The sequence below is a fragment of the Anser anser genome (assembly GCF_964211835.1).
Source record: "Anser anser genome assembly, chromosome: 27".
NCBI classification, from domain to species: domain Eukaryota; kingdom Metazoa; phylum Chordata; class Aves; order Anseriformes; family Anatidae; genus Anser; species Anser anser.
This window is the reverse complement of record NC_139748.1, coordinates 5,741,205-5,753,950: the sequence shown is the minus strand read 5'-3', so window position 1 is coordinate 5,753,950 and position 12,746 is coordinate 5,741,205. Positions and strand designations below refer to the sequence as shown.

At 63.2% G+C, this 12,746-nt stretch overlaps 1 protein-coding gene across 4 annotated transcripts; it reads right to left on the bottom strand.

The window, feature by feature from the left end:
* Positions 1-929: 929 nt before the first annotated feature.
* Positions 930-12,539, bottom strand: PTPN7 (protein tyrosine phosphatase non-receptor type 7). Of its 4 annotated transcripts, XM_083812282.1 has the most exons (11): positions 10,779-10,793; positions 10,454-10,626; positions 6,701-6,929; positions 6,379-6,562; positions 5,928-6,012; positions 5,523-5,599; positions 4,413-4,550; positions 3,626-3,736; positions 3,018-3,175; positions 2,349-2,462; positions 930-1,852 (listed from the first exon to the last, which is right to left on the bottom strand). In XM_083812282.1, the coding sequence occupies exons 3-11, from the start codon at positions 6,829-6,831 to the stop codon at positions 1,759-1,761; spliced, it is 1,092 nt and encodes a 363-aa protein (XP_083668408.1). In that variant the 5' UTR covers positions 6,832-6,929; positions 10,454-10,626; positions 10,779-10,793; the 3' UTR covers positions 930-1,758. The 4 variants fall into 4 exon arrangements, with proteins under 4 accessions (XP_083668408.1, XP_083668407.1, XP_083668409.1 ...); XM_083812281.1 differs by having other exon boundaries at positions 10,449-12,539; XM_083812283.1 differs by lacking the exons at positions 10,454-10,626; positions 10,779-10,793 and adding an exon at positions 8,604-10,349.
* Positions 12,540-12,746: the final 207 nt, after the last annotated feature.

The window sequence follows — 12,746 nt, the reverse complement described above, 5'->3', positions numbered from 1 at the left end:
CACAACATGGGGATGAAAGACTTGAAATGAGGATGCTGTGGGCCAGCCAGATAAAACCTGGATCAGCCGAGCTCAAAACGTCCACTGGCAGCTTCGGGGGGGCAGCAGCATGACGTTAAAGGGTTCCCCAATTAACTGAGAAGGCAAAATCCTGAGCCGGGATTTTGAGCTTTGCTCTCCCAGAGACTCGTGGGGGCTTTGCGGGCTCTCCAAGAGCCTGGCGGAGGGTGGGAGCCCTGCAGAGAGCGGGGTACCCCCGCAGCACCCATCCAGGCAGGCTCACCCACACGGGGAGCCACAAAGGTCTGAGCTGGCAGCCAGCACGGGGCGATTCCTCGGCCGGAGCATCCAGCCACCTTGGTGGAAGGATGGCCCTGCACCTGCAGACACAGGGTTTTCCTGCTGTGGGGCCAGCACTGGGGTTGTTCCTGGGGCTGTGGGGAGGCTCTGTTAGCAGGGGGACTCTCACGGTCACTCTTCCATTCACTCTGAGACATTTCTCTAAAAGGATTTGTCCCCCACAGTGGGCAGATGCTTCGCCGTCGCTTTGTTGCGCTATAGCAGGTGCCCTGGTGGATGCTCCACCTGGAGAGTTTGTACATGAGAACGACTGGTAAGGACCACCGAGTCTGGTACTTATAACCGGTGAGATTAGGCAGAAAAAGCTGGTTTCTGCTCACTCCCCATTCCTGGACAAGGCTGCTTCACTCGCTCACTTACTGCTTTTATACAGCAAAAAGTCCTCAGAAGGGTGCGTGAAGCTCACCAGCTGAAAACCGGAATGGAATAGATCTAAAATATTTTATGGAATATTTCCACTTCCATTCTTTGTGCTAAAATGTTTCACTGAATTTATCAGTGAAAAAAAAAATAAAATAAAAACTAAACCTGGGTATTATTTTGCTCTGATTCCAACAACAACAACAAAAAAAAGAACAAAACCAAACCCTGTGTATTATTTTGCTCTGATTCCAACAAAAAAAAAATTAAAAAATGAGAACACGAAGCCCCAACCCTCATGTAACAAAAGGCTGGGTGGCCATGGGGAACAGGTTGCTGGCAGGACTGCAGACGCACTCAGGAGTCTCCTCTACTTTAAGGCTGGAGGGGAGGCGATGGCTGAAGGCAGAGAGGAAAGCAAGCCACGTAACGGCGCAACTGCCAGCGTGCCTTTGGCACCAAATCGTCAAGGTGGGTCTTTAGGAGGACACCTTTTTAGTACCGAGGTGTGTCTTATTTGTCAGGGTGGATCTCTAGCCAGAAGAGCATCGAGGAGTGTTTGGAGCAAGCCCGGCCCCGCACGGGGCAGCCTCTGCCTGTGGGCGATGCGCAGCCCGGAGAGGCTCCGGTTATTTCCCTGTAACGGTGCCGGCTCCACATCTAGCGGGACGCCGCTTTCTGGGCGGCTACAAGGCAAACCGTAGCCTTCAGATCCTCCGCACGGCTTGCGCTTCTGGTTGAGGAGAAAACAATTTAAAAAGGCAAAGCTTCTTTCCACGGGTGGGATCCGCCTTGTGCCAGGAGCAGGCACCCTGAGCACCCCCCGCATCCCCTGGGCAACCCCCTCCCGAAAGTTTTTCTTGTCCCCGGGGTCACGATGCCATGATCCCGATGGGTTTTCTCAGCCGTGGTTCTCCAGGGAGGCTTCCCCACGCCGTGCTGCGTGGCCGGGCAGAGGAGGAGCGGGCTCAGTGGAGGCAGCCCCGAGGCTGGCGCCGGGGAGGTCGGAGCGAGGCCGGGCAGCGGTGGAGCCCAGCGCTAGTGGCCTCCCTCCTCCGGCAGCTGGGAAGCATACAGAGCTAGAGTGTGATGGAGGAACTGGTACTGCTCGCTCGTCTGGATCATCCCGCCCCTGCAAGGGAAGGGCAGGAGCCGCTGACATCGCCAAAGCTCTCGGCACACGGACATTCCTGCATCACCCATCCTGCCCGGGTGCACCCGAAACAGCCCCGGAGCTCCCCAAAGGGTGCCTGGGCTCAGCAGCATTGCTGGGCTGTTCAAAATGCAGATCAGCAGCGGTTTGGGTGGTAATCCTACCAATGCTTCTCTCAAATCAGCGCGGTTCTGAGTTCAGTGGCTGGGCTGGAAGGAGCGCGCCAGCTGCCAGGTTTGGGGCCGCTCTCCCTCGTGTCCTCAGGTCCCCAGAGCTACCGTAACCCTGACAGCACAACCAGCCCATGGGCACTCTTTGCCGCTGCCACATCTCCATCTTTCAGAAATCCAGTTTCCGTCAAAATTCATCCTCCACACCTTTTTGCTTTGCCCGTCCCCGCGCTCCCCCCTATCCCTCCTCCCAGGCTCGGCCCCCAGCAGCACCCCGCGAGGGGCAGCCTGCCCCGAGCACCGACCTGTCAATGCGGAGGTGGCACACGATGCCCAGGATGTCCACCTCTCCTGTGTCCTTCAGCTGCTGGCACCCGATCCTGGTGGCGATGAAGCAGCCCGTCCGGCCGATACCTGCGCTGCAGGACGGACACGGCTGTGCTGAGCACCCACAGCACTGCTCAGTCCAAGCTGGGTGTAATCCCTGAGTGGTGTGCTGCCCTGATTTATTCCTAGAGGGATTTGGGGTCCCAGTCCCAGCTTTCTTAGCCAGGTACCACCAGATTCAGGCTGGCACCATTGCAAGGGGGTCTCGTCGTGGTGGCCAGCCCAGCCAAGCCCTCTTTGGGAGCCCAAAACCAGCGTGTGCCTCTGTCCCTGCATGGTGCAGGGACTGTGGAAAACTCTCAGAGGCCACCTCCTCCAGGGAGGCTGCCACGGGTCTGGTGGCTGGATCCTGGCCCTGCAGAGCTCCCCTGCTCCCTGCTCTGTGTCCACAGAACTGGAAACAAACCAGGTTTTTTTACTGGGTGCTGTGCACCGTGCCAGTGCTGCTATCCCAAAGCCAGGGCAGGAGTTAGTCTGAACGCATCTGCTCAGGGAACGCCAGGGATTTCTGCACCCCAGCGGGACCAGCTCATGGGTGAGGGTGACCCCAAGGCAGGGGACAAATGGGGGCGAGGGGGACGAGCTACCTGCAGTGCACAACGATGGGCCCCGGGCTGGCCGCAGCCTGCAGCGTCTCCTCCACCTTGGACACCAAGTGCAGCAGGGGCTTGGCTGACTCGGGCGTCTGCTGGTCCGGCCAGGAAGGGAAGAGGATGTGTTTGACCTGGCGGCGTTCACCTTGCAGCTTTTCCAGCACAGAAGGAAGAGAAATAAGGATGTGGGAGCAGAGACTCACCGTGCGGGGCCAGAGGGAGGTGCGGAGCTGTGCTCAAGCAGGGCTGGGCAGCCTGTGCCCACCTCACCTGCTCTCCTCACCTCTCCTCCTGAGCCTCTGGGAGCGACCCTGGGGCCAGGGACACTTTTGGGTGTCCAAGTGCCCCGTTGGGGCGAGAGCCAGCCCCAGGACCTCTCCTCCATCCCCAGATGTGGCACGACCCCGGCAGGGAGCAGCAGCAGCACGTCCCCGTGCCGTCCCCACAACCCCCCTGAATCCAGCCCAGGGTGACCACGGAGCACCGACGGGCCTTAAGGCACGGTGCAAAGAGCGACTGGCTGATAGAGAAGCTAGAGAGCCTGGGGGTGTGGGGACATTGCCAGGGTCCCCCGCCGGCCCCAGGACAGGGCTCGGACTCACCTGGATGGAGAGGTCCCGAACCAGGTACTCCACGCACTCGCTCACCCCCTGCACACGGATGGTGAAGGGGCCGTAGGTGCCTTCCTTCTCGGGCCAGTAGTGGACGCATTTCTGCAGGGATACGGCAGGGTTTGGGGCTGCAGAGGTGCTCGGGGCCCCCACTGGGTGTCTAAGCTGCCCTTTGCTCGGTGCCTTTGGGAAGGGGCATCACCTGGGGAGGTGTGGGGGTGCAGGAAAGGTGGAGGTGGACTAGTAGGACAGATCCCTCTCCCCCTGCTCCCTTCCTTGTGCCATTCCCTATGGCTTTCAGACCCTGGGCCTGCATGGCAATCCCCATCCACACACGTCCTGCCACCATAAAGGATGCTGCGTCGGTTGGGAAAGAGCCGGGGAGTTTCCCCATGCCAGAGCCAGCAATCCCAGCCCAGGCACAGTGCCACTACCACGCAGGGCACGGCGCTGCTGGCTCCCATCCCCACCTGGATCCACAGCTGGGAGCTCCCAGGGGTTGCCCTAATTCTCTTCATACTATCATCCAGCTGGTGAAGTGTGCTCAGAGAAAGAGAGGCCACCAGAGGGGGAGAGGTGTTGCTGCATGGGGCCAAGGTTGCACCCCAGGGAATCTCCTCCTCCAAGGAGGTAGCCTCTGGGAGCAAAGCAGGGAATCAAGTGGGTGCTCAGAGCCTCCTTTGGCCTCCCACCGCCCTGTGGCTGTTGTTGTTCCCCCACCCCACCCCTTGCCCCAGGCCCGGGCGCTGTGTCGAGGCCAGGGGAGGGACGGCGGTACCTCTTTGCGCTCCTCCAGCTTGGTTATCATGACGATGAGGGGCGCTTCCTCCTGCCACACCATCTCCCAGAAGTCGGTCACGGTGTTCAGCATGGGCCCCTGGGTGGCAATGTACTCCCGGGGGTGCCCCGCGTAGCCCTGCCAAGCACAGGGGCCGTCAGGGATGGGGGGCCCTGGGGTGCGAGGGGGTCTGTGTCCCGACCCTGCCAGTGGTGCTGGAATTCCTCTACAGGCGAGAGGCTGAGCTACGCTGGCTATTTCCTCCTAAACCTGCCCTTAAATCCTTTCATGGACCCGACCAGGAGCTACTGGGCATCCTCTCCATCCTCCAAGCCCGGCAGCAAGCCACGTGCACCCACTCTCCTTCCAAGCGTCCCCAGGTTTTGGGGTGACAGCACCCAGTGTGACAGATGCTTGGCGAGGCACAGCTCGGCTTTTTGCCAAGGGCAAAGCAGGAGGCGTCAAACCCCGCTCCAAAAAGGCCCTGGGGTGCTCCCAGCTGGGCCCCACCAGCGCTGCCTCCCCCCAAGGCTCTGGGGGGCACCTCGAGGGGAGGCTGGCAAAGGCTCCTGCCCTGCCCCTGCTCCAGGCACCCCCTGCCTGCACGGCTGCTTCCCAGCAGTGTAAAATATCCAAAGAAAATAGAAAAGCTTGGAGGTGTTTTGAATCCCGGAGGCAGTCCAGGTCAACCGTGTGCCCCCAAACCACCTCCCAGCAGGTCTGCCGATCCTGCCAGAGGGCACTTCCATGGGCTGCCTTCCTGAGTCCTGCCTTCCCGTGCTGTTCTCATCACCCACACACCCTACTCTGCCTCCCAGCACCCCGGCAGGTCACAGGGAGAAGGATGCTGACGTGAGAACTGCTCAGAAGGAAGCCGAGGAGCCAGGCAAAGCCGGCACCTGCCTGACATGAGCCAGTTTTGGGGTGAGGTACGGTCCTGCACAACACGAGGCTGCAGCCGGGAGGGGGCTGTTTGCAGGGGAAGATGCTGGAAGGGTCGAGAACGAGGTGCTGGGAAGGTCGCACCCTGGTCCCCAGCTGCAGGGTGCTGTGCGACAGGAGGTGACCCAGGACACCACCAGCCTCTCTCCGGCCAGGCCGGGCACTCACCGTGATGTAGTTGGCATTTATGTAGCTGTCTTCCTCCTGGTTCCCTGCCCTCCTGAGGCAGACCCGGCTCTCGGGATCTAGAAGACAAGGCAGGAATTCCCCGGGGACTGTGAGCTCCCACCCACTGACACCACCTCCAATAACGTCCTCAGTCCTTACACCCCCAGCGACGTGCCCTCGGGGTGTGTAAGGCCCCACAGCATCAGGGAGCATCCCAGGCTGGGCTGTCTTGTGCTGCACACCCCAAGGTGTCCCCACAAACCACCCCCAGCACGGCACGGACCCCTGCAGCACAGCCAAGGTGGGAACAAGCACGGCAGGGCCACCGGGGCCACCCGGGAGCGCAGCCGCGCGTACCCCTGCTCAGGGCACCTGGGCGGACGTGGGACAAAGGGGAGCACGTACTGGGGAGGATGGTTTTGTATCTGTCCTTGGAGGCATGTCCAGGGATCTCCAGCTCCTCTGGACTGACGAAGTTGGGTGGGATTTTCTGCAGGGGGAGGAGAACAGTTTTGAGGAAAAGCCTCCCGATGCTGCTTGCGTCCCCTCGGCGTGGCGGGGCTGGCCCCACAGGCAATGGGACGCTGCCCCAGGACCTGTCGGCATCCCCAGAGACCCCAGCTGCTGGGATGAGCCCCGTCCTCACCCCGGCTGTGGTGGGACACCTTACAGACAGCCCCAGGCTGTGAGAAGAGCTTGGCACCGTGTCCCCCCCCAAAATGTCCTCCCACATCCCCTGCCCCTGGTGCTGCTGGGCTCAGAGCCTTCATCTCCCGTGGGAAAGCTCCCAAGCCCCACCAGCCCCCCACCGCGAGCATCCCCGTGCGAGGAGGGCGAGGGGCCGGGGGCATCTCACCGAAAACTCCTCCTGGAGCTGGGCCAGGCTCTGGGCGCGCTGCTGCAGCTCCTCCTTGCTCAGCACGCGGCTGGACGTCCGCAGGAACTGCAGCGTGATGTCCCGCGGCGTGCAGACGGGCTGGATGGGCTCCACGCTGCCCAGCGAGCTCATGTCCAGCATCAGCGACACGTTGGAGCCCCTCCTGCGAGGCAAAGGGTCCCCGGCTGACCCCCCTGTGGCACAGGCAATGGGGCCGGGCAGGGGCAGGGGGTTTTGGGGAGCCCACGATGGGCAGTGCGGGGTTTGGGCTGCGAGCATCATCCTGCCCGGCCGTGCTCACCTCTCCTGGAGCCGCACGTGCTTCTTAGCGGACGGGCTGGGCTTCTCCGTCCTCTCCATGTCCCCCCTGGCTGCCCGCGGGGTCAGGCTGCCCTTATGAACTCCGGAGCACACCAAGCAGGTCTGTACCATGCTGCGGCAGCCACGGAGCCCTCGACCTGAAGCGCGGCGGGTGGCAGCGGGCGGCCCTCAGCTCCCGAGGGATCAAGGAGCCATCAGAGGAGAAGCGGCTGGAAAACACAAGGCGGGTGAGAGAGGTGCCGTGAGGCTGCCAAACCCCTTGGTGGGGTGTCCAGAATGGGGCTGTGCCGGAGCAAGGGATGGGGTTTGGGTGCTCAGCTGCCCTGGCACCGTGGGCCCCGCTGCCAGCACCCATGGGGCCGGGTGGGTGGCACGGGGACAGCTCCTGGCACGGTCACTGCAGGCTTCGCAGCGCCCGCTGATGAGCCCGGGCACGGCATAAGCTGACGTCTGCTTGCACCAAGAGGAGGACGCCCACGCTCTGTGCTGCGCAACATGGGCTGGTTTTGGGGGAGCCCAGACCGCCCTCCACATCCGCGGGGAGCTCGCACCTCCCCAGCACGCCTGCTTCGCCCTGGGGACACAGCAAGGAGGCGGGAGAGCTGGGGCCGGTGGGTGAGATGAGGAGGGCTGGGGGCTCATGGGCTGCCCTCGGGGGGTAGAAGCCCCCAGGGGATGTCTGGCAGCAGAAGGCGTCGCGAGGATGCTCAGAGACACAGGGTGCAGGGCCAGGCTCCCTGAGCAGCCTCACTGCTCTGGCGAGGAAGGGAATGGCCCCGGGACGGCCTCCTCCATCCCGCAGGGCTCAGCAGCTGTCAAGAGGAAACTGTTTTATCCGGGTGGTTGAGCAAGAGGCTTTGGGGTGGCCCAGCTGGAGGAGGCTGCCAGGGCTCCACCAGCACCAGCCCCTGGCAGGGAGATTCGGGCGATGTTGGGTCACGGCCGGGCAGCAGCGGGCAGAGGTCCTCCTGCCGTCCCCGGCTTCCCCCGCGAGGGGAGATGGCCCCAACGGGGCAGGGGATGCTGCAGGGTCAGAGCAGTGGGCACAGAGCGGGGTCCCAGATACCCCAGCAGCTCACGGGGGTCCCTGCGGAGAGCCAGACCCTGTGGACCCCTGCGGATGTACAAAGACAGGGAGGACCCCAGCACGGCCACGGCCGCGAGTTTTGGGAACATGGCCGGGGCAGGAGCTATTCCCTGTGACTCCTCTCTGCCCAGCAGTGTTTCTGGCCTGGAGGGATGAGCGTTCACATGGTGGCAGTGCCACCACCGCCACATGCACCGTCCCCGTGCCCCATGCTGCGGGGGTGCAGGAGCTCCCCGGGAACCGAGGCACCACCGGCTGATCCCAGCGGATCCTGCACCTGCCCCCAGTGCCACGGGCACCCCTCCAAGCCGGGAGCAGCAGGCTGCGACCCCTACACCGCCCCTTGCACGCCAGCCACGAAACACCTGGGAGATGACCCAGCAAGCCCCTGGCACGCAGCAGGACCCTGGGAAGAGCCTCAGCTCCCGGCACCTGCACGGAGAGCATCCCCACCTCCCCGCCGGCATCCCAACCCTGCCCCGGGCACCTGCACTGCCTGCGGGCGAGCACATGCCCAGGGCACGGAGTCACCAGGGCCTGGAGCTGCCCGTGGGGAGTCCCCTCTCCGAAGGGTGCCACGGGACCATCGCCACTGCGCCCGCGGGCTGGGGGCTGCCTACCTGCTGCCCCGAGGCATGGGCTCCGTCCGGGCCGGCACAGGGCCGCGGGCGCCGCGCGTGTCGGTCTAACACCAGGGTTTGAAAGTGTTCAGGAAGCTGCTTATCAAAGGAGCTGCTGCCTCTGCCGCTTCCTCTCCCTCCTTCTCCCCCACCCTGCCTGCCGCCCACACACATACCGGCCACATCGCCGCAGCTCGGCTCCGCCGGGCTGCCTGCAGCCCCAGCCCCACTCCCCGCCGGCAAACCCCCGTCGCGTGCCTGTGGACGCAGCCTCGCCTCCCCCCAAATCCTGGGGTGCACCCAGGGGTGTCTCCGCCAGGGCCCGTGGGGCACGCGGTGCCCTCTGCGCCCGGCCACAGCCTGGGCCAGCTGTGGGGACACGGAGAGACGGGTGGGAGCCTGGCCATGGGGATGGGGATGCTGGCAGAGGGTCGAGCGTGGCTTCACGTGGCATTTTGGCACTGCCACGTGCCACCCCGTGGGGACCGAGGACGGGTCCCCCACCCGTGCCACACTGCCTGCATGCCCTCACCCGGTGCCGTTCCCAGCCAGGGCGCACCATCTCGCACCCGCCGTGCCCAGCCATGGGTGACGTGGCCAGGATCCACCTGGGGGTGCCACCCGCAGCCCCTCTGCAGCTGGGACCACCCCAGCAGGGCAGGGAACGGGGCAGGCAGGTCCCCGGTGGGTAGGGCTCAGGTAGGACAGGTCTGCCTGCCCTTGGGCCGCTGCACATCCTTCCTGCGATGCCCTCAGGAGCTTGCTGCCTCCTGCCGCAGCCCTGCCACTCTTCCTGTTTGTCGTGGCCCAGGCTGTGCGCACAGACGCCGCTCGGCCCGTTTCCTTCCTCTTCTGCCCCCACCCCGCTGCAGCGGCACCGCTGCTCCCCACCGGCAGCGCCGGGCGCAGTGGCCCAAATGCCTTCGCCGCTTGCCAGCCCTGTGGGCTCTTTTGAGATGCTGGGAGCCACCTCGAGCCCAGCTGACGGCCGTGACCCGGGTGTGTGGTGCTGGAGAGGTGCCTCTGTGTGTGCCGGTGTGTTCTGAGGAGCACAAAGGGGTGTGAAATACATCGCCTTCGCTGAGGGTGGAGTGGACCATGGGCGATTCCAGCTCTCACTGGACCTGGGGGATCGGAGAGCCCAGCTCCACAGCTGCCTCCTGGGCACGGCCAGCAGCACAACCTGCCCTGCAGACAAGGCCAGCAGTGTCTGTGTCTCGTGAGCAGGTCCCAGGAGCCCAGCGGGCTTGGGCTGGACTCTGGGTCAGGCCTGAGGACAGACTGAGGAATTGCTCCCTGCCCCGTGTGGGATGCAGGAACTTGGCTGGAGGGGTTCAGAGACGGTAATGGGGACTGGTGATGGGGACCAGTGTTGAGGACCGGTGATGGAGGCACAGACCCAAAGGGTCCGGGGCGTTACCGCATCACCCACTGCTCTGGCCCAACACGAGGCACTCAGGCATGGGATCCCGGGTGTTCCCTGTCTGTGGAAACCCGTGCCAATGCATTCGGGTCATGATCTAGGGGTTAGGGAATGGAGAGGTCTGTGGCAGAGCCTCAGAGGCCCTCCAAGGGGCTGTATGGCAGTGGTTTTATTTTCAGCATGCCCAGCAGGAAATGGGAGATCTACAGAGCTGGTGCTTCGGGAAGGGACGCCTGGATTTATTCCTGAGTGGCACTTGCTGATTTCACTTGCATTTTCAAACTCCACTTGCACGGGGTCATTTTGCACCCCGAGCATCCTCTGGCCCCATCCTCATATACCGTAAAAAGAGCAGCTCCTAGCTTTGGACTGGGGGTCATTCTCCCCCAAAGAGCCCAGCCAGTCCTCGCTCCCCTTTCTGCCCTCCGGACCCCAGCACAAACCTTTCCCAGCCACCCCACCCTGACCCGCACACCCCAGCACCTCTCCTCCCGCTCCCCAAGCAGCAGTGTGACCCCACAGCCACCTGAGCAGGCACAGCACCAGCACCAAAATGCAGCTGGTGCCCCGCAGCCGTACCCCCCCAGCGCTGCCCTACCGCACCGGGGGCTTGTCCTGCAGGGACTCCGTCATCTTCAGGTCCAGGGCCCGGGCAGGGCTGGTTCTGCTCCTGCTGACGCTGCTGGGAGCTCAGGATGTCCTGCAGGGCTTTGGAAATTTGCCCACCTCCTTCACCGCCTAAGCACAACTCACGGGCTTGAAGGTGAAGCGGCCGCCTGGGAGCAGACTCCGTTAGCAGCGGCCGATCAGCTCCCGGCAGGGGCGAGGAGAAGGGCTGTGCCATCAGCCCGAGCATCCCGCAGAGCCAGCACGGGAGCTGCAAACAGCCCGCTCGGAGCCCAGCATCAGGGGGCTCAGCATCACGTACCCACTGCTCCGGGGCCAGCCAGCACCCGGCAGCCGACCGAAGCACCTCTGCAGCTCGCTCTTCCTGGAGGAAAAAAAAAAAGACTCCCTCTGCTCCAGCTCCCTCTGCGTGAGCGCATTCCCAAGGACAGCCCCAGGCACCCAGCACCGCGGCGTGCAAACCTCTCGCTGCCGGTGGGGCTGGGGGGCATGGAGCTGCCCCAAACCCTGCCCGGGACCCTCGGCATCCCCCCGCCAGGGAGCTGCTCCCGGGGACGGAGGGCTGGAGGCACGGATGCACGACCTTGCTCTGCTGCCAGCCGGTGCAGAGTTTGCTCCTGCCGCTGCCCGGCTCCTGCTGGAAGCACTTCGTCAGTCGCTGCTCAGTTTTTTCAAGGCATCTGCTGCCGAACTTGCCAGCCCCTGCCTGCTGCGTCTCCTCAAGGAGAAGGAAGAGGATGGTTTATCACCTGGATTTATTGCCTAGCCGGGTTTTTTCTTTGAATGACTGCTGAGCAGAGCCACTTTCTGTTTGCGGAGTTAGCTGCTGTCCTACATCTGCTGTGAACGAGCTGAGCTTGGCTCCAGCTTTGCATGCAGGCAGAGGCAAAGCAGGCGGACCACGAGCCCCAGCAGACCCAGAGCCAGTGCCACGGGGGGGCTGCGTGGGCACAGGAGCAGCCCCCAGGAAAGTGTCCTCCTGGTGTGAAGGTGCTTTACAGCAGCGTGCTTTATTCCCCTCCCCAAGCTCTCACCATTGCCTCCCAGTGCTTTTGGAGAGGCGGCCCAGCAGCCTTCCCGTGCCTCAGTTTCCCCCAGGGAGCGAGCTGCCTGCCCCTCACAGGAGGCTTGGCCCGGAGGCAACCAGCAGCAGCTTGCCCGAGGCCACGATGCCCACGCGTCTTCTCGGGAGGCTCTAGCCCACAGCAACAGCCTGCAAAACACCGCGAGGCGCGTGGGAAGGAAGAAAACTCCCAAAACAAGAAAAAAAACAACCCGCGACTCTCCATCCCCAGAGCACGTGGGACAAAGCGGTGCCTCTTGAAGGAAGGCACAGAGCAATCTAAAATTCCTGCAGTGCTCAGATCCGGGCACCTGCGCCCCTCGGGGACCTCGGCACGAGCCCGGCCGGGGGCTGCTCCCCACGCTGCCTCCTCCCGCCCCGGGCTGTGGGTTTCTGCTGCTGGGGGGGGGCACGGAGCGTGGTGACCTCTCGCCGGGTGCAGGGGCCGTTATCAATAACAGGAAACGAACTTGTCAGGAGGGGCAGGAGGGAGAGAGAGACCCAGAAAGAAAGGAAGCGGTTAGAAAGCAGTCACTTCCATTTTTTGCTGCGAGACGGCCCGCGCCCACGCGCCGCTGGGCTCAGGGGGGGGCAGAGCCGGCTTTCCACGGCTTTATCTGGCCTGGGATCGGCAGCGAGCTCTTCACAAAGAGCTCACAGATCCTCTCCCAGCCTGTGATAACAGCTAGAGAGGAGAGAGTAAACCAGGGGCGGTTAAAAATATCCTCCTGGCAGCCAACGTGCGGAGCAGAAATCGGTGCAGCGAGTCAAGCAGAGGCTGCCTCTGTCGCGTTGTCCTGGCCGTGAGCTGGGCTTGTCCCAAAGGCCGGTGCCGTGGGGTGAGGCTGACCCAAGAGCAGGGATCCTCCAGCTCCCAGCTGCTCCTGCTGGGCAGGAGGCACCTCTCCTCCACGCAGATGCTTGCACAGCTCGCCCCAGTGGCCTCTTCCTCTTTTCTTGGTCGAACCTTAAAGCCAGGGTTTGTTGGATTTTTTTAATGAAGGCCGTGTTTTCCACATCTTTCCGTGCTGTTTTCTTGTTCTCTTTTAGGGTGTGGGGAGGTCAGCACTGGTGAGGCTGCACCTGGGGTGCTGGGTCCAGCTCTGGGCTCCCCAGTACAGCAGAGACATGGGCACAGGAGAGAGCCCACTGAAAGGCCGCGAAGGTGCTGGAGGAGCATCTTTGCTTGGATAAAAGACTCAGAGA